The sequence below is a fragment of the Paroedura picta genome, chromosome 1, assembly GCF_049243985.1.
Source record: "Paroedura picta isolate Pp20150507F chromosome 1, Ppicta_v3.0, whole genome shotgun sequence".
NCBI classification, from domain to species: domain Eukaryota; kingdom Metazoa; phylum Chordata; class Lepidosauria; order Squamata; family Gekkonidae; genus Paroedura; species Paroedura picta.
In genome coordinates, this window is record NC_135369.1 from 52,986,525 (window position 1) to 53,006,937 (window position 20,413).

At 41.6% G+C, this 20,413-nt stretch overlaps 1 protein-coding gene across 10 annotated transcripts in view; it reads left to right on the forward strand.

Moving 5' to 3' along the window:
- HHAT (hedgehog acyltransferase) overlaps nt 1-20,413 on the forward strand; it is a 252,438-nt gene that overhangs the window by 168,139 nt on the left and 63,886 nt on the right. For 8 of the 10 annotated variants that reach the window (XM_077338408.1, XM_077338399.1, XM_077338335.1 and 5 more), the window contains 3 exons: nt 741-942; nt 7,393-7,537; nt 18,400-18,432. In XM_077338408.1, coding sequence (XP_077194523.1) covers nt 741-942; nt 7,393-7,537; nt 18,400-18,432 — 380 coding nt within the window. The remainder of the gene's footprint in view (nt 1-740; nt 943-7,392; nt 7,538-18,399; nt 18,433-20,413) is intronic. The other 2 variants (XM_077338417.1, XM_077338380.1) reach the window with 1 other exon arrangement.

Below are 20,413 nucleotides of genomic sequence, written 5' to 3' on the forward strand. Positions count from 1 at the left end.
TAATAGGAACTTTATTGCCACTTAAGTTGAGCCTGTTCTACTTTTTATGTTATTTTGGAGATCTGTAACTTGGTCTTCCATTTTGTATGTATGTGTTTAATACAGCTTCAAGTTCTTCTGAACGTGATTGGAGCTGTGGTGCTGGGGGAAATAAGATGCTTTGCCAATCTACATCTATCCCCCCACCCCAAGAAAAAAACACCTGTATTTTTTCCTCACAAGAGCAGAAAGCTTCAGGAGGGTTGATATAGATCAAGTAAAATGGCATGAGGGAAAGAGCTAAATACCTTCCTTCCCAGTGCAGTGGCTCAAAACAAAGTTACAGCTCCCTGCAGCTGTATTAAATTCAAATTAGGAAATGCAGACAAGGAGCTCCTGTGTAATGTGAAGTAGCTTGACCTACAGAATCATTTAATGGCAAATTGATTTGTCATCTTGCCCCAGGTGACCAGATTGTCCCACTTTTGGAGGGGCACCTGGGGATACCTGGCAAATTGTACTTATGTTGAAATTAAATATATATATATATATTACAATACTGTTTTTTCATTCTATGCGTTCTATGAAACTTTTTGTTGCTCCATATAGACCAAATTTTAAATCAAGAACCCCCCCTCCCCCCGGTCAATGGTGTCCCGCTTTACCAATGTTAAAATCTGGTCACCTTATATTGCTGTAGCATTTTCTTTAAAGTTTCAGGGAAGTCCTAATTAGTTCTGTTTAAACATTTCTCCTGGCAGGTATATTTACATCCCAATGGGAGGATCTCGTTGCAATATGTTTAAGATGTTGCTTTCCACAGCAATCACATTTGCTTTTGTAAGCTACTGGCATGGTAGCCATAACTACCTTTGGTCCTGGGCTGTGCTTAATTGGTTTGGAATAACTGCTGAAAATGGAGTGAAGAGGCTGGTTTCTCTTCCAGGTGTCCATGACTTCATTGTAAGTATATTTCCTTTGCCTTTCCATAAGATTTGCAGTTACCTTTAGGAATAGATTTTAAACTTGGAGGTAATTCACACTGCAATTATTGGCCAAATGTTATGTGTTGTAAGGATATACACAATGAAGTTTGCAGCTTGTCTAAAATTATTTGCATTTATTAAATTGTTTGGATTATATTTTCCTGTGTTATAAATAATGGATGGATGTTTTTGTTGAAGGTTTATAATATGATCTGTGGCTCATAATAATACCTCATGTACATACTAAAAATGTCAGGGCCTAATGCAGTAGCACATATCACACTGGTGATGATCCATCATTGATACAAGTACAATACAATCTAGAAAATTCGAACCCTATGTTTACTGCATCAGACCATTGGTCTATCACAGCCTTTCTCAGCTTTTTTACTGTTGAGAAATCCCTGAAACCTTTCATGTTTTTAACATCTTACTGAAGTTTATTATGTTTTAATCTCATTATGAGCTGCCTTAAGTATTTTTAAAGGAAAGGTGATAAATACTCTGAATAAATACCTTTTTGTTCATTGGCTCGTGCCCTTGTCTTGAGCAGACCTCTGCAGGGCAGAAATAGAACAAGCATGTTTATGCCACTACTTTAAACAGATATTGTTTTCAATAAAGCACAAGGAATAAGTATAAGCTCCTGCACTGTATATTTATAAGCTCCTGCACTAAGAAATGTACAAAGAAAACATCAAGCAAAACTACATGAAGATGACTTATGAAGAGTACTGGTTGAAATCCATCTCAGTTGGGGGAGGGGAATTCCCCAGTTGTAAACTTTATGATTTCAGCTTTAGAGAAAAATGTTGGTCATCCTTCCTTGACACCTACAGGTGTGATATTTGATTTTTTTCATGAATCTGTGAGAATTACTGCTGGGAGAAGAGCTACACACAAAGTTTCATTTGCAAATGTGTGACCATGCCCATGTTTTCTCTATGTGCAGTCTAATACTTGGTGACATTTCATGCTGATAGCAAATCGTAATGTTCTTCAATATAGTACGTGTTCAATCTACATTTTTATATAGAAGCTTCTGTTTTTCTAAGAAAACCAGGCTGACTCTATATCTTCTTAGAAGAATATGGTCATCATAATGCTACACAGCTTTCCGGACGTGCTTTAACTTCTACAGAACTGCTTGTATCGTTCTTTCTGCATTGCCATATATCATCCTGGAGGCAATGCAGTACAAAGAGTCTTCTATTAGTTCTGACTTCAGTGAACGGACAGATTTATAGGGACCTGAAGAACAAATCGTTTTGCTTTTTCTCTGGGATGACCAACATCTTTCTTTCACTTATAATAAATTATTTCTTTTTCTGTGGCAACTCAGAATAGGTATGCAGAGACTGCCATACATTTTGGACTATGAATGTATAAGATAGTTGCAGTTTGGCACATAGGAAGTTAAAGATGGCTATAAAAAGACCTTGAGATTCAGCTTCTCTTGCTTAATTTAAAATGTGCATTTGGGTGACCCAGCAAGGCACGGAAAAGGATTGTTTTGATTTAGTCACATCAAAGCATCATGTCCTGAGGATGGCAGCCTGGAACGGAAATGCACTCTACCACATGTGTCACTGTGGTTGCAGGTAGTTCCCAGAGCTGTGGGTTAGTACAAGACTTTCTACTAGGTAATTCCTTTGTAAATTGAACAAGCACTTCATGATTGTGGCACTTCAAGATGGCAGCGAGGACAGACACTGGAACATGAGTGCTTGACCATCAGACTGTTTTTGTGTGAAATAGTCACCCAGGGAACTATTTTTGGCCCCAATACCATCTGAGGTATATTAGTGTAGGATGGGACCACAGTCTCTCTGCACTTGGACTGAAGCTGAGCAGTTGCCAGTGACCAGAGGGAGAGAACAGTGGAGGTTGGGAAGCCTCACCAAGACCAGCGAACTTGCACAACAGGTCACCTGAGCTTGAGACCATCAAAGCCAGGTAAGCAAGCTGGTGCGAGACGGTAGAGGCTATACCAGCAGCAAGCCATCCATGACTGGGAAAAGGCTTGTCACCATGGGAACAGCACCCAAACCTCTCCCTCTCCCACCCTCTGGACATTAGATACTCAGTCTCAGAGCTCAATGGGCTCTGGAGGAAACATCGAAATAATACCATTTGCTAGCACTGGGAAGCCAACCCCACTCTTTTTCTGTGGGTAGATGGTTATAAAGGTTTCCTGGATTCACCTTGACTTACCAATCAACATCTGGTCTCTTAGCCTGGCCCCAGACGAGGGCAAGATACATCAGAGCGGCCCCCTGTGCGAGGAGTCATCGGTCAACACAGGAGCTCTTCACCAGATGAGCGAGGGGGGGAGGGAGGGGCAGGGTTTCATCAAAGAGCTGGATCTGGGATTCCATTACTGGAGAGAAGCAGCAGGGGGAAAGTCCTCCAGCGACATCTGGTGGGGTTCGAAAGAACTGACCCTGCAAATTCCATCTTCGCTGCCACGAGGTGGCCAGGGGACTGAATGCAGGCTTCAGCCAAAGAATTAGATCAAGAGGACTGCACTGGTCTCCTGTAGTGCAATAGGAGAGAGAGCCTTAGATTAGGTTACTGGGTGAAGGTTTCAGGAGAGCCCCTAGTATAGGTGGCATCCTGAGCCTAAACCCAGTAGGGGATTAGCCAGTTGTTATGGATTAGGTTAGGAAGGGGAGTGGGATAGGAGTGGGGGCTTGGGTTGGGTGTGGTGAGAGGGTCGTTAATGCAGCTGGGTAGATTGAAGTTAGGCTAAGGCTAGTATAAGATTTAGGGGATTCAGCCTTCCTATTGCTGGATCAGCTTCCACCATCGCATCATTAGCAGTAGGAGGAGGGAGGCTGGCTTTGGAGGTACCTACCCAGGAAGGGGATTCTGACAATTTTGGGCCAAGGGAGATATAGTGGTGGGAGGAGGTTCAATAACAGAGGGGCAGCGACATACACAGGTCCAAGAAGGGTCTGGTTAGTACGCGCACTGCCCTTCAAATCTCCGCCCCATCCCCAGATCTGTGAGGGAGAGGACTAGGGCCAACACTGATGCTTTGTAATCCCAGGTCTGTTAACAACAAATCTTCGACTTTGTGGCACCAGGCACAAGGTAGACCTGACGTGTGTGATCGAGACCTGGTTGTGAGCAGGGGCACTTCTTCCAGGGACAATGGTGCATATTGTGGACCGGTGTGCCTTGGCGTTATAGGCTGTGGTCAGGGTAGAGGGAGGGATATAGATTATTTTATCCACCATCAGGGACTATTATTGTTTCTATTTTATGGGATTTTATTCTTTTACTGTAAACCACCATGAGATTGGTCTGGTTTCAGGAGTGGCGGTGAATAAATCCAATGAATGAATATGCTGCTGTTTTGTGGTTCTGTTTTGAGAAGTGATTTTTATCATGATTTTTGTGTGTTTGCATGTCTTTTTGGAAACCCCTCAAGTGTTTTAAAATAAATTATATATATTTTCTCATAGTATATCTATATTCTTACTATCAGAAAAACTCCTGAAGTAATTTGAATTCCACAGAACATCTGTAAGGATGGTGTCCTTTATCCCTTCTAGCAAGTTCTAGCATTTTGACAGAAAAATATCTTCTCCCCAGTTAGCCACACTTCCTGCTTAAATTCTAAACTGCATTCTGTTATTTTCTTTTTTGTTTTGTTATGTGTGTTGAGTCTACAGCAAAATATTTGTCAGTATTTCTTTCCAGCGCTGTGCTTACTCACACTCTAAATTGACTTGCAAGAGTGGCAGACATTCAATTTGTACATACTTCCAACATGGAAGTAAATTGTGATAGTATTTTTATGCCCATGGGAGCCATTCAAGTGAAGTTTTAAGCCTTCTATTTCTACCTTCTCACAATATTACCTGGGTGTTTATGACTAGCTACTTGTTTTCCTTGTCATGTTGTAAGTACTCTTTAAGGCATTTGCTAGGGTACCTGTGGAGTTATATGAATTAATTCAATGATTAAAGACAGGCATACATTGGTTTCTTTGTTTCCAAATATAAGAATATAATTTGCTACAGCAAGTTAAATTATCATTTTATCCTATCCACAGCCATGCATCTACAGGTAGCAACTTTAATTTTCACTTTTAGTTTTTCATAGCCTCTTGTGGATGGTCTGGGAACTATTTTAAAAGTTTAAAACCCTATTAAACACAGGTGCTACTACCCAGTTATTTGTGAAGGAATAATTGTATGTAGAATTTCAGTCAGTTGGGACTTCAGTTAAATATTGGACCACTGTTTTAAACAATAAATAACCCACTTTGTAGAAATTGTTATATAACTTGTCATACCCAAATGGAAATCTGAACTGGCATCACCATAAAGGGTTATCGTGTATTCAGCATTAGTAATCTGTTTTTGAAGTTTAATAATTGTATTCATGTTTACTCAGAAATATGTCCCACTTAATTCAGTGGTGGTAAGTAAATATACAGAAGATTGCACTGACTCATTAAATCTGTGAGTGTTCTTGGATATAGATATGCAGTGATTTAGATATGGATATGCAGATATGCAGACCCAACCTTTTTTGTGCCAGGGACAAAGGGGGGGAGAGGGAGGCACGGGTGCCCAGGCGCTGGTGGGCGCAAACGCGCAGGCACGGAACTCCCACACCTGCGCACTTTTGCCCGCCAGTGTGCCTCTGCCCACACCTACCCCCCACAGCGTGGTGATCGCTCCCAGTGGGAGGGGGAGGGAGGCGCACCTGCTGGTGCGCCAGCACCTCCCTCCCCCCCATGGCCCAGTACCGAGGGCTCCACAGCCAGGTACAGGTTCGCAGCCCGGGGTTTAGGGAACACTGATTTAAACAACATAACTGTTGTTTAACCTGTGATTGTGCTGACAATAAGTCACTACGCTTGTTGTAGTGTAGGATGGGACCGCAGTCTCTCTGCACTTGGACTGAAGCTGAGCAGTTGCTGGACTCCTTAGAATTTGTGCTGGACTCCTTAGAATTTGTGGTAGTTGCTGGACTCCTTAGAATTTGCCAAGTGGCAGCCTCACAGAACACATGTCTTATGGGGTCCCAAAGTTAATTACAGCTTAGATTCAGAAGTAGGCTACATAATGGCATGCTTCGTCTTCTTGCCCTATGCTTTTTGTATGAACATTCAGCGCAAGATTCATTGATCAATCCCATCATCACTAGTACAAGTACACCTTACTTTGGAATCTGACTTTGGTCACATGAGATGCCAAATCTAGGGAACAGAATGAGGGACAGATATGTGGATGGGCAGGAATACTTAAAACTCCTTTCAGTCCTTTTATCCCAGGTTCATTTTTGTACCAAGTCTCTGAATGTCACCCTGCTGTACACACTAAGCCAGGCAGACACTTTCTATAATATTCAGTACCAATCAGTGCTGATGATAGGATGCTTCTAGTAGGTAAGTTGACTGAACAGTTGGCCTGATCACACACATGGCTTCCCCATGCTTTCAAACCCTGGAAATTAATAGTAAACTATGGCTGACTCAAGACTCATTTTGAAAAGCAAATAACACAGCAGAAAGAGGACAAAATTTGTTTCCAAGTTGCACTCAGTATTAATGTATTTGATGTCAACCAATGTCAAGCTTTACCATGTGGCTAAAGGACATTGTGAGTGGAATAAATTATAACATAGGCTGATGACTTTAAAGTAATAGAAGTATCAGCAGTAATGGTTGCACAAATATTAAGCTTTCACATATATTATTCGTCCAGTGCAATTTTCAAATTAAAAAGCACATGGTAATTCAGTGAACTTGACTTGAGTTCTTAAACATTTTAAAGAGACACAAGAGATCTAAGCCATGGAGCAGACTGCGAAGCCAAAATGACCCAGATGTGAGTCAAACTTTGAAAGCTGGCTATTGATATATTCAAGATTACATAAGATTTGTATCAGAAGTGTATTTTATGTTACCATATTGTATATTATATTCCTCAGTTAATCCAGCATTGGCGATATGGATCAAGCAATCACTTTTTGCATCAAAGAGGATTTGTGCCTTCCACATGGCTATTTACTAGGTAGATTAATTTAATTGCTTCTGATGGTAATCTCAGAGTGTATAGAACCAGTGATAAAATCAAGAAATAGAAATGCTCTGGAGTGAAGCATCCTAAATAGCACCCATGGAGAACAATAGTTGGTTCTGATAAATTTGGCCTAAATCAATTCTCTGTGTTTTTTTGACTACTCCTCTAGTCTAACATCCTTCAAATAAGATGTGATCTTCAGGGTGATCTTTACCTATTCTTCCTGGAATTATGACGTAGTGTTCTGAAGCTACTGGAGGACAATGATCATTTCTCCCCACCCCTTTAATTTCACCATCCCAGCAGCAATTACCTGATATCAAAAGAATTTCTATCAAATCATTGTTAACTTCAATGTAAGCTTCCTTTTCATTTCTTTGAAGAGCCATTTTTTGTCAACGAGAGCTCATCAACGACTTCATGCGGCTCTGGCATCGGTTTCAACTACACTACTGATTTTTTCCAACCTTATCTTTCTTGGGGGACATGAAGTTGGGAGAATCTACTGGAACAGGATCTTCTGGGAAGGCAAGTCATTTAATTCTAAAAATGTGTGTGTGTGTGTGTGTGTGTGTGTGTGTGCGCGTATGTATGTGCATGCATATATAAAGTGCATGCATATATATAAAGTTTCATTAGAAATGCCTGCTGGAATTTAATTCTGGCATCCCTGAAAATAAGTTTTCTCACCTGAAACGTCACTTGCACTAGTGCATAAACACAAAAGCTCATGCCTTGAATAAATCTTTGTTGGTCTTAAAGGTGCTATTGGACTCAAACTGTGTTGCACTTTTACTGTCTTTTCCCTCTATAAATGGTCACCTTTGCTTTTAGAATGGAGATAATGGTAGTACAATAGGTTTGTGGATAGACATCAGACTCCTCTAAAGCTCGGTGGCCTTCAGCTTCAGCTTCAATTGTTGTTATTTATTGATTTAATTTGATTGCAGGCATGCTTAAGTTGCACTTTCTTTGAAAAATAGTATTTGAATTGGCATATAACAACATAGTGACAGATTTTATTTTCCTGGGCTCCAAAATCACTGCAGATGGGGACTGCAGCAAAGAAATTAAAAGACGCTTGCTCCTGGGGAGGAAAGCTATGGCAAATCTAGACACCATCCTAAAAAGCAGAGACATCACCCTGCCAACAAAAGTGCGTTTAGTCAAGGCTATGGTCTTCCCAGTTGCAATGTATGGCTGTGAAAGTTGGACCATAAGGAAGGCCGAGCGTCAAAGAATTGAGGCTTTTGAACTCTGGTGCCAGAGAAGATTCTTGTGAGTCCCTTGGTCTGCAAGGCGAACAAACCAGTCAGTCCTAGGGGAGATCAGCCCTGCCTGCTCCTTAGAAGGCCAGATTCTGAAGATGAAACTCAAATACTTTGACCACCTCTTGAGAAGGAAGGACTCCCTGGAGAAGAGCCTAATGCTGGGAGTGACTGAGGGCAAAAGAAGAAGGAGACGACAGAGAATGAGGTGGCTGGATGGAGTCACTGAAGCAGTAGGTGCAAACTTAAATGGACTCCGGGGAATGGTAGAGGACAGGAAGGCCTGGAGGATTATTGTCCATGGGGTCACGATGGGTCGGACACGACTTCGCAACTAACAACAAATAACAACAAAAGTTGCACAAACAGTAATAAATAATTACAACAGTTTTCTGCCACAGAAGTAATAAATTAGAACAGTTTACTGCAACATAAGTAAAGCAGCAGCAAGTGAAGTATTACAATCTATCCAGTAAGCCGGAGTGAAATGCTGCTAAATTTTTTATCGGTTTTCAAAGAGGACATTGAGGAGAGAACCTCACAGGCTTCTTGGGGAGGCATGTTCTACAGAGTAGTGCTGCCACTGAGAATGAAGGTGTACCCATTGTATGTTCATTTACTTCTGAGATTAAAACAGAAGCATATTCCAAATGAAATCTTAAAGTTCAGGTTCTGAGAGGAGAAAAACTATGCATATTGAAAATCTGTTTTTGGCTATTGACATTTGAATTTATACAGTTTGGGGGCCTGATGCAATTTTGTGTTTCAAGATGTATAGAAGTCTTTCATCATCAGTCGTACAACTCAGATTTAGGCACAAAAAGAGTCAGCCTCCTGCCACTTGTTTCTAAAAGAGATATCAACCATGGCCGTGGGTTGCAAAGCTAACAAGGAGATATGAATATTTGTTGAAACAAAGCAGAGCTGAATGCCTTGGGAGGTTGGCATTTTGATGAACCTCTTAGCATCAGTGACTGGAATGATGGATTAGAAAATAAGAATCGGCTTTGTCAAAAAACATTTTTACCATAAACATGCTCTCTTCCCATAGCACTCAAAGTTGAGGAACCTTACAATACAATCAAAAAGCACTCTTCTGAGCCCATTCACCTCAGTGCACCTAGAAAAGTATATCTGCTTAGGACTACTGTATCAGTTGCTAGAATATTTAATTGTAATTGAGTCTCCCCCGCCCCCTAGGGTACCAGGATTCACAATTTGTTTTTATTTTGTTTGTTTGTTTGTTTTTCATGGAGAATATTTTTCATCTTAGGCAGAGTGACGTGACCTGCCTCAGGCAGCTGCTATCCAGTAGTATTCACCAGAACCAAATAAAGATCGAGTGGGCTATTAGACTTTTGTATATTCTTGGGAGGGTATTTTCTGTTTCAAACTGCATAATGTCTTGGGTTGTCTCCACATGTATTCCTCCTAACACAGAACTAAGTGGGAAGGGAAAAGAAAATCTCTCAAAGAGTAAACATGTCACAAAAACAACAGAATTTGCTGGCACTTTAGAAAACATGATGCATTTATTTTAGTAGGAACTACTGTAGGCAAAACACAACTTTATCAGATGGAGGGAATGGATGGTAGGCCAGAGGCAGTTTTTCCTTCCAAGGAACCCATTCAGTCAGTCCATACCGGACTTTGTCATGTACTGCAGTGATTATTGTTTTTCTGTACAATTTCTGTCATTTCCATTTTACAGTAAAAACCATCTGAAATATCACTTTTGAACAATTCACTCAATAGAAAGCAGCTCATGATACTGAAAAGCAAAAGTTCATTTTAAAATTGCAGAGGGCAACAGTGTTCTTTGCAAAGATGTAAGGGACACTAAATTAGGTAAAGGTAAAGGTATCCCCTGTGCAAGCACCGAGTCATGTCTGACCCTTGGGGTGACGCCCTCCAGCGTTTTCATGGCAGACTCAATACGGGGTGGTTTGCCAGTGCCTTCTCCAGTCACGACCGTTTACCCCCCAGCAAGCTGGGTCCTCATTTTACCGACCTCGGAAGGATGGAAGGCTGAGTCAACCTTGAGCCGGCTGCTGGGATTGAACTCCCAGCCTCATGGGCAAAGCTTTCAGACGGCTGCCTTACCACTCTGCGCCACAAGAGGCTCATATCACTAAATTACCTTCCATTAAAAGAAGTCTTCTGTAACCTACTCTCCCCTTTCTCTTTTCCACCAGTAGATGTGTACCAGTAGATAGAAAAGCATTCTAAATAACGATTCAGAGAATGCATGCTGGCCACCTGTTTTCTTTGCTGGTTTCATTGTTCTCCCATCTCACAGTCAGCCACAGAACTACCACTGTTCTGCCATTGCCACACACTGAAGCCAACAACAGAAATAGGCTGGTACATCAGTACCCCCCCCCAAAAAAAAACAAAACAGAATGCCCACAACTCTTCTTCAGTGAATGTCCAGCCCTTTCAGATGAAAAGATTCAACATTTTGTAGGCAGCAGAAAAAACACTTTGAAGCTGTCAGTTACTCACAGAAGCAGACAACACTCTGTTGTTGTTCTCCCCCCACTTTGCACTGCACACCTGAAACTGCCTTATGCTGAATTAGACCATTAGTCCATCAAAGTCTATATAGTCTGTTGTCTGCTCAGACTGGTTGCAGCTCTCTGGGGTTTCAGGCTAAGATCTTTCATATCCCCCACTACTTGATCCTGGAGATGCTGCAGACTGAACCTGGAGCTTTTTGCATGCTAGACAGATGCTCTTCCGTTGACCTCTATGCCATGAACCTGCTGCAGCTCCTTTGCTAGCCTTGTAGTGCCTGATAATATTTCTGGTTGAATCTAAAGCAGCCAGCAGTAAACACAAATATATACTCCAAATTTTATCTGCTCTGAATCCACAGCATTCACTTTCTGAAGAGAAAAAGCAGTTAAGATCAGTGATGGAGTCATATGCTGTCATGGGCCCATGGCAGTGATTGGGTCAAATAGGGAAAAATGACAAAGGTACACATCTGTCAACACTGGCGAACAAAAAAGGAACTAGATACATAATAATAGCATAATACACACATACCCTGTGTTGATGGGGAAATATGGAAAATGCAAAATTTTAATGGCACAATGTCCATCCTCTTGGTTCAGATGTACCTAGTGTTGGAGCAGCAATGATTTGATTGTGGAGAATAGGCCCAGTGTGAAATCGCCCTAAGTCTGTCTCCTGTCCATCCCCTCCCCCTACAGCCAGTGTGGTGCCCTGTGGTTTTTTTCACATCTGAAAACTCTGCCATAACCTTTGCAATAGTAGTTTAATTGTGATATAGGATAGGAAACATATTTACGGATTGAAACCTAAGTGACTTTTTAATTCAGAATGCTTATACTGGCTTTAAATGGCAGGGAAGTTACTAGTGATAAAAGAGGAAGATTGTCATGAAGTTGTAGCTTTCTGATTAGCTACTGGCCTTCCATCAGAAAAATAAATGCTCTTTGACCTACTCCTTTCGGTGCCATCCATGAAGTTGTCCACAGACATGAAGCATTAAAAAAAAATAAAACGTTGGCAACTAGTACTACATCCATCCCTCCTGTTTAAATAAGTAAAATTAAGTTTTGAAGCCTGGCATAATTGTCAATTTGCTACTGGTTGTGAACATTCATTCCACACCCCCCCCCAATGCTCTGCCATTATGCTTTAATGTCCACCAGAGCAGGCATTTTATATTGTGTTCTCTTAGGTACATGATTTTGAGCAATTTTATTATTTCATTTTCAAGTTGGAAATCACTGTAATGAAAACCTTGTTGTGCAAAACATATCTTAGGGGAACACTTCGGGAAGGATGAAGTGGTATATAAATACAGAAACATTGGGGGAATGTAGGAAATGACTTACTGGCTTCTGGTCCAGGATAATACGCGAAGTCCTCTTAATCCAAGTAGTGTATTACCAGCATCAGAAATGATTATTATTTTCTTAAGTGCCAGCAGTGTGCCTGCTGTTGTACAATCATAGAATGTAAAACAGGTCCTTGGCCAAAAGGACTCCTGATCTCATAAATCCAAATGCTTAACAATAACTCTGAATAATTCCAAAGCAGGAGAGAGCATAATCACTCCTATAAATATGACAAAATTATAATAATTAGAGCAAGCATCTAGTCCTCATAAAGTTGTTTGTATACCTCTTCCTGGCTTGGCTTAAATTGCCACCCATATTTGGGTGAGGGTTGTATTTTTGCCTGCCCACAGAGACTTATGGATCCAATAGGATTCTGGAATGCTGGAATGCTCTGGAATGCTCTGTGGGACCTGATGCCTCCTGGTGATTCGTTGAAGGTGCCGGTAGAGGACTGGCAGTCCCGTCTGTTGGCAGCCACAGACAATATCGCCCCTAGATGTCCTCTCCACCCTCGTATCATATAGGCTTCATGATATGCCAGGGAGCTTCGGGAAACAAAGAGGAAAGTGAGATGGCTAGAGCAAGTGTGGCGGAAAACTCATGACGAAGCAGCAATAACATCTTATCGCTTGCTTATGAGAGTGTATGAGATGGCAGTGAAAGTGGCGAAGTGGGACTTTTTTGCCACAGAAACTGCATCCACCAAGACCTCACTGAATTGGTGTCAAATAATTATGAAAAGCTTTGAAGGAAGTACAGCATATCTTACCCAAGTTCAATTTTTTATTTCAACTATTACTTTTATCAATCAAAGATGAGATGATTCACAAATGAAAAGCTGAAACAAATACATTTATTTGGGACTACAAGAGACCCAGGATTGCCTTTAAAATCCTACAAGATGAGAAGAGGCGGCCAGGCAGTACCTAATTTGAACCTGTATTTACATGCTGCTGTACTACTTGCACTAGCGGATTGGATAATAGACCCAATGGCAAGAGACTTAATCTTGGAGAAGGTGAGCCTTGGGGAAAGGTTTCATAGTATTATTTGGCCCTTGTCATCACTGAAGGGTAAGAAAAAACTGAATCATAATTAATGGACAACTGGTGCAGATACAAAAGCAAGCTCTCTTCTTCACCTTCATTGATGAAATCTCCAATTGAAACTTATTTTACAAGAACCCAACAAAAAAACCCAAAAAGGATTACCTGTTTGAAATATAAAGATTTGTTATCCAAGTCAGGAGAATTCAAAGACTTTCAAATACTAAAGAAAGAAGGAGTGTAAATACAGTGGCTAGAGTACAATCGACAGCTTTCTAGGTTCAATTTAGAATTTACCAGACAGGTGGAGTTGGGTGCTTCACCTCTAGAATTTGAAAACATATTGTCCCAAGCCAAGCTACATTTATAAGGCCAACTATAAAACTGTTATTAAAGTGTGAAACTGAAACAGAACAGGTCAAGACATGTATGATTAAATGGATGCAGAATATTGAAACTAATATCACCTTGGAAACATGGGAACATATTTGGATTAAAATACCTAAACAAACAGCCAAGAGAAAACTGGAAATAACATGAAAAAGTGAGGTCCTTTTTTCATATGTGGTGGAGATTTGGAAAATTGTATAAATTCTGGGCAAAAGTTCATGCTGTATTGGAAGAGGTGTTTAATACACAATTCCCTATGAGAGCAGAATATATGTTGTTAAGTTTGTGTCCAGATTTACTTCCTGTTCATGCCAGAACTCATGTCAAAACCAGATACAGAGGATAGCAGTGGGGGATGAGTTATCACGCCCCTGTTGACTCCCTTGTGGTGTCCTGCAGGGAGTGGTGCTTTCTCCCACAGTTTTAAACATCTTTATGTGCCCTCCGGCCCAGCTGGTATGGAGCTTTTGGCTGGGCTATCATTCGTATGCAGATGACACCCAGCTCTATTTCCTCATGGACTGATGGACTCCCCCCCCCCCAGAACCATTTGCCAGTTGTTTGGAAGCCAATGCTGGATGGCTTGAGCAGAGTCATCTGAAATTCAACCCCTCCAAGAAGAAGGAAGACAGGACAGGAAGCGTACTTACCCACACTAGCCAGAATGCATCTGGACACATGCCCCTGGTCAGGAATTTGGGGGTGACACTAGATGCTTCGCTGACTATGGAGGTGCAGGTCACAAAGGTAGCCCACCAGGCATTTTACCATCTTCACCAGGTAAGGCTACTAGTGCCCTACCTGTCCCCTGAACACCTAGCCATGGTGATCCATGCAATGGTCACCTCCAGAATTGACTTCTGTGACTCTTTATATGCAGGCCTACCCTTATCCCTGACATAGAAACTGCAGCTGGTGCAAAATGCGGTTGCTAGGGCCCGCACTGGAATATCTTGGAGAGCCCATATCCAGCTGGTGCTGAGGCAGCTGCATTGGTTACCAGCTGTAGCCCAGATAGTAAGGGTTTCATGCAGAGGCTTATGCCTTTGTGGGAGCACCTCCTAGCTCCTCTGGTTGCCTGATGTTTAGGTCCTGCCCTATGCTGTACCAAATGTTCTGACTGCTGAAATCAATAAAGCTGTGGCCTGTTTTTCTTCAATATTTGGTGTGTTTTACTTTGTTGTAATTCCTTTTCCCTTCCTCTCTCAAGCAACAAAGCTTAGTGTTGTTCACATTTCAGATAAAGCATTTGACAGAGCTTGGTTCTGTTTGTTTGTTGGTGTTCATTTCAAAAATGTGTGATGTACAGTTTTGTACAGTATTCTCTATCACATACTTTCTATTTGTTACTGAGTCCAATTCAAGGTGTTGATGTTAATATGTAAAGTGATATATGGTTTGTTTCCTAGTTATTTGAAGGAGTGTCTTCTCCCATGCAGACCTGGGTGAGCACTGAGATCTCAAGGACAGAGATGTCTTGTAGTCCCCCCACCCCCCAACCAAGGGGTAGTAACATGCAGGAAGGCTTTTTCTGTGGTGCCCCCCACACTCTGGAATAGCCTTCTGGTGATTGGCCAGGTGTCTACATTATATGGGTTTTGGTATTGTGAAAATATACCTCTTTACCCAGGTCTTTGATATCTAGTTTCCTCTGTGTGCTGTGCTGCCCATTGTGAGGGGAGGGAGGGGGATTTTGTTTCTAATATTTTTAATGAATTTTAGATTATTCTATTCTGTACTGTTGTGACCCACTCCTGGGACCTTTGGAGAAGGTGCAGGATATAAATCCCTGTATAAAACAATACATAAAAATGCTGAATCAAAATCAGCAGGGCGTTGATGGCAGAGCAGGTGGGCTGCGGCCTGCTTTTCACTGGCGGCCTCGTGGAGCGTCGGGCCTGGCCGCAGCAGCGTCGCTGAAGGGAAACAGCCCCAGGAGCTCGGGAGCTGGATGCGGCGGCGATGGAGAGGCAGGGAAGCGGCCTGGACGCGGCAGCGATGGGGAGCAGCTCGGAGAGGCGGCGAAGCGGCGAGTGGGAAGTGTGGGGGGGATGGGAAGGTTGCGGGCACTGGCGGGCTGCGAGGGGCCTTTGGGGTGGGGGTGGGAAGGGCAGGGATGGCTGCATTCATGGGAGGCGGCGCAGGTAGGAGCAGCATCGTTGTTGAAGGGCAGTCGGCGGCCGGAGGGGAAGCAATTTCCCCCGAGGCCAGCAGAGTGGGGTGAGCCTCCTCCCTGGCGGCCATCCGGCAAGGATGGCGGCTCGGGAGGACTGCAGAGTTGGAGGCGCGGCATTCGGCAGACGGGCCAAGTGTCCAATAGGGAAGCGTGCTTCGTGTGCCTCCCAATTGGACACTTGGCCCTGGAGTGCCACTTGGAGGAGCGAATCAGGAGCCGCTTTGCGGCTCCTGATTCGCTCCTCCAAGTTTTTATCCCAGACAGAGCCCGCCCTAACTCCTCCCCAACAGCCCTTACTGCTTTATTTAATCCACTCCGCAGGAGCGGATTAAAGATATTGATGATTTAACTAGTTGACGAATGGGTCAGATTCTGTATAATTTTTAATGTAAAATGTGACTTTAAAGCTTATGGTATTTTATGAACTGATGGTACCCGCCCTGAGCCCCATGGGAAGGGTGGGATAGAAAAACCAAGATTTATTTATTTTATGCATCAGAACTGACAATCTGGGTTCTAGCTCTTTGCCTGCTAAGAAAACTGCTAAGCATATGTGTTTGACAGAAGCCTTGTGTGTGCAGAGATCCTTTTAATATAAAATAATTTATTCTGGGACTTGATTTGGTTCAGCTCTTTGGTACATGCCCAAGTATAACCTGTATTTCTCTGTTTATTCTATTTGCATAGAACTAAAAAACAAATTTTCGTAAGAGGCAAGAACACCGCACACAAAATGTACACCCTATTTTTAGAGGCAGGAGACGAAAGCATGATTTTCTCTCAGATTACCAGATTGTCTTGACTGCTCAGGCTTCTGTTGAATCAAATTACTTTGGACAGGCATTGTATTTAAAACTGAACTGGAACATTGCAATTTTAAACTAAGGAAAACTATATGGACTTGTAAGCATACAACTTAACAGTTGCAGACCTTCATCATACTATTGGGTTTGTTGCCAGGAAAAATCTAAAGTTTCTAGTATTTCAAAATCATATTTTATAAATCTCTGGCTTTGCATTATGTTCCAGTTTTTATGCACCCTGATAATTTGTGGCTCTCCTTTGTTCATTTTCAGAGAGTTAATGTTAGCATGTCTGTCTTGAAACATCTCTGATAAAATAAATACAGTGCTGGGAGGTATATTTGAGATTTGAGACAAGAGGGACTGATTTGATAACCAAAAGATAAAATTCAGCAAATTTAAATGTAATGTAGTACAAATGGGAATGCTGAACAAAATACAGAAATGCAAAATGTAAAAAGAATGGCTTAGCATAGTGAACCCATAAACCTGCGGAAGTTAATTATTGAGACGCCTTTTGGTCCCTTTGACTGTGATATTAATGACTATATTTGTTTAACTATATTGGCTGCTCTTCAAACTGAGCTTAATTTGTTTCCGGATTCATGATAGTAAAATGTCTTTATGGTCTGATTGAGCCAAAAAGCAAAATATAAATTGGAAAAATAAATATAACAAAAGGTTATATGTTTGGGCTGGCAAAAGGGGGCATTTTTGGTAATTCCCACCCACCACTGCAGACCCCCAACCCCTTCTTATGCTTTTCCTGGGAATCTACTGAGCTTCTAGAGCATCATTTGATGAGACATATTGGGTTGGAGGTGAGAAAGTCACATGAACATATAAAACCCTTGGTCCATCGAGGCCAATATTTTCTATTCACACTGGCAGTGGCTGTTCAGGGTCTCAGGCAGAGGTCCTTCATATCACCTACTGCCATATCCTTCCAGCTTGAAGATGCTGGAGATTAAATACAGGACCTTCTCCATGCCAAGCAAATGCTTTATCCACTGAGCCAGGGGCCTCCCCATCATGATGTACTGACAGAAATCCTTCTATCAAGCAGAAATCCTTGCTAGAATTTAAGGCTAGGTCAATATTTCTTGAAGACATAATTAATTTTTGCATTCTTTAATTTTAGATATGTTGCAAGTAGTTGCAGTGATCTGAAGCAACATCCAAAAACAAAAGCCATATGCAATATGGTGTTTAATTAAATGAAGTTTATTGGCTCCAATGCAGCATAGTAGCTGGAGAGCATTTTTCTGTGTACTCATGTAGCCATTTAATACATGTGCAATTTCTTCCTGATCAGACATTTGTACAGAAGAGAAATAGAAACATCCATCCTTCTGTTCCCATAGATCAGCTAAGATCTTGGCTTTCAAATAGAGAGGATCCCTGGATCATCATGGTGATAATATCCATGATAATATCCACAAGGCACCAACTGCATGTTCTTCTATATATGTAGTCTCTCTATACATCCATGATGCCTAGCAGGGTGAAGAGCAAGAAAAGTCTGCTGAAACCACATTCTGCTGCGGATCCACCACTTTTTTGTGTGGCATAAATGGGTTTTGTTTCCATTTACATAGGCACATTTTCAGACTGTTCTGTATGTCCATGTGAGAAACAGTGACAACTGTTGTCCAAACAATATAATAGTAATAGGCTGCAGATGTCCTTTCCCCTTCAGCAGCTTTAATGTTTTATTAGACCTCAGCTAAATCTTATTTCAGATATAATAATTTCTGTACAACGTCTGCCTTTCCTTACTGTCAAATAAATCCATTATTGAGAGAGTGTTTTTCTCACTATAAATTACATAGGAAAGAATATCTCCAACCACAGAGTACATAACTGTAAGTATCATTATTTTTGAAGCTAGACAAAAATCCTAAGTGTGATATTAACTTTTGTTGGTTATTACCCTTTCCCTGCTGTGGTAAATAACAGTGATTAGCCTCTAGAAAAAATGGGTTCTGGGGGAGAACAGAAGAATGTGGGCACATTAACTCATTGCGTACCAAAACATGTATATAAAAAATGCTTGAGGTGTCAGCTGAAATGTTAAAAATGTTTTTTTCTGGGAGGCTTGGCTTTTGTTTATTCTGTACTTACATTGTGGCATTTATTTTGAAAGCATTTCTGTTACCAGAGAGAATAAGTACAGAGGAGCAGTACTGAACAAAAGTGAAGTCTTATGATCCATTCCAGAAATAATGTTTCCTACCTCTCACAACCTTATCTTGTTCATTGACCCTTCCAGACATAACTCGAGATACATCTTAATATGAGTCACTGACTATACTAAATACCATGTCAGCTAAATTGGCCATCATGTTGGCCATCAAAATTGGCCATCAAAAGGTGTTTTTGCACCCCTCCACATTTCTCTGACGTAAACAGGGGCATGCTTGCAAAACCTTTCTGCTTATAACCAAAGATTGTTGCCATTATTACGCAATGCTAAATGTTTTGCTTCATGAGCTGTGTGTTGTATTTGGCTTCTTTTTCTTCTGAAATAGCCACTTAACATTTTTAAAAGCCAAGTAGATGTTGTTTCAGTTAAAGACACACTAGAAATTGGCCTAGATATAAGTTACACTAGAAATAGAAGGTCCACTACTCTTGCAGAACTTTCCCCTCTCACTTCCCCTTCACATGTGGAATATTTTAGGTTTGTCCCTTTTTCAGTTGCTGATCCTGTACCATGGAACTGATTAGTAGAAGTTATTTGGAAGCACCAATCTGGATGGTCATTTACAGGAGGTCAGGTTATTTTAAGCAGGCTTTCTCCTAAGGGGTATCTTTTAAGTGGATTCTTTCAACCAGGCTACTCATTTCCTATTATTATTCTTTCTTTGGGAGCTTTGTGAATTTTTAATATTTTTAATATTGTAGTTCTATATTTGTTGTACTTGATGTATGGCCATGTTTATAAAATGCCTAAGGTGAACTAGGCAATCTGGAGTTATCAGTGTTTAAAATAATATAATTCTTAATGTCATAGAAAAGCAGGATATCACATCATGACATCCTAGGGCCATTCTGCACAAGGACCAATGTAGCCAATTGCTTTCACAAAGCGGAAATGCTATTTTAAATAGTGGAATCTCGGCGTTCTGCATACCTTCATTTGTAGTGGAATCCAGTAGTGTTTCATTCGTTCCCCACAGGTTTCCGGTCTCGCAGGAATCACTAGAAAGGAAACAATTTTTTTCTGTGCTTGTTCCCGCCCCTGGCCGTCAGTCAAACGGAACAGCCAATGGGCGGTTGTTATCATGCTCCCGAAAAGCCCCTTTCCCTTTAAGCACAGTTTAAAAACACACACACACGTTGCAACGAATGTACGTTGATTCGTTGCAACGGAGAGACCCATCTAGCTGGCGTGTGACCTGGCAATTCATCATTACCATGCTCCCCCAAGTGGAAAAAAAAATACCCCACACACGGGCGCTATTTTTGGCTGAAATTAAAAGGAACTGGCGAACAGGGGGCTGTGTTGTGCTTGGGGACTTAGGGGAGCTTTAAAGCAGTGGTCCCCAACCTTTTTATCACCGGGGACCACTGAATGCCAGGGACCACTCACCGGGGACCACTCAATGCCTTTTACTGAGGCCCGGTGGGGGGGGGTAGTTTACTCCTCTACTCTCAACCACTGCCCTAGCACTCTCTGATCGCTATGGTCATGTTTAAACATCCCTTCAAAATAAGATACAGACACGCCACAACAATGAACATCAGGAACATTTTATTTTCATGGAAATTTTAACTCATGACAATGACAAATCAATGGGAACCCTGAGCTTGTTTCTCTGCAACAAGATAGTCCCATCTGGG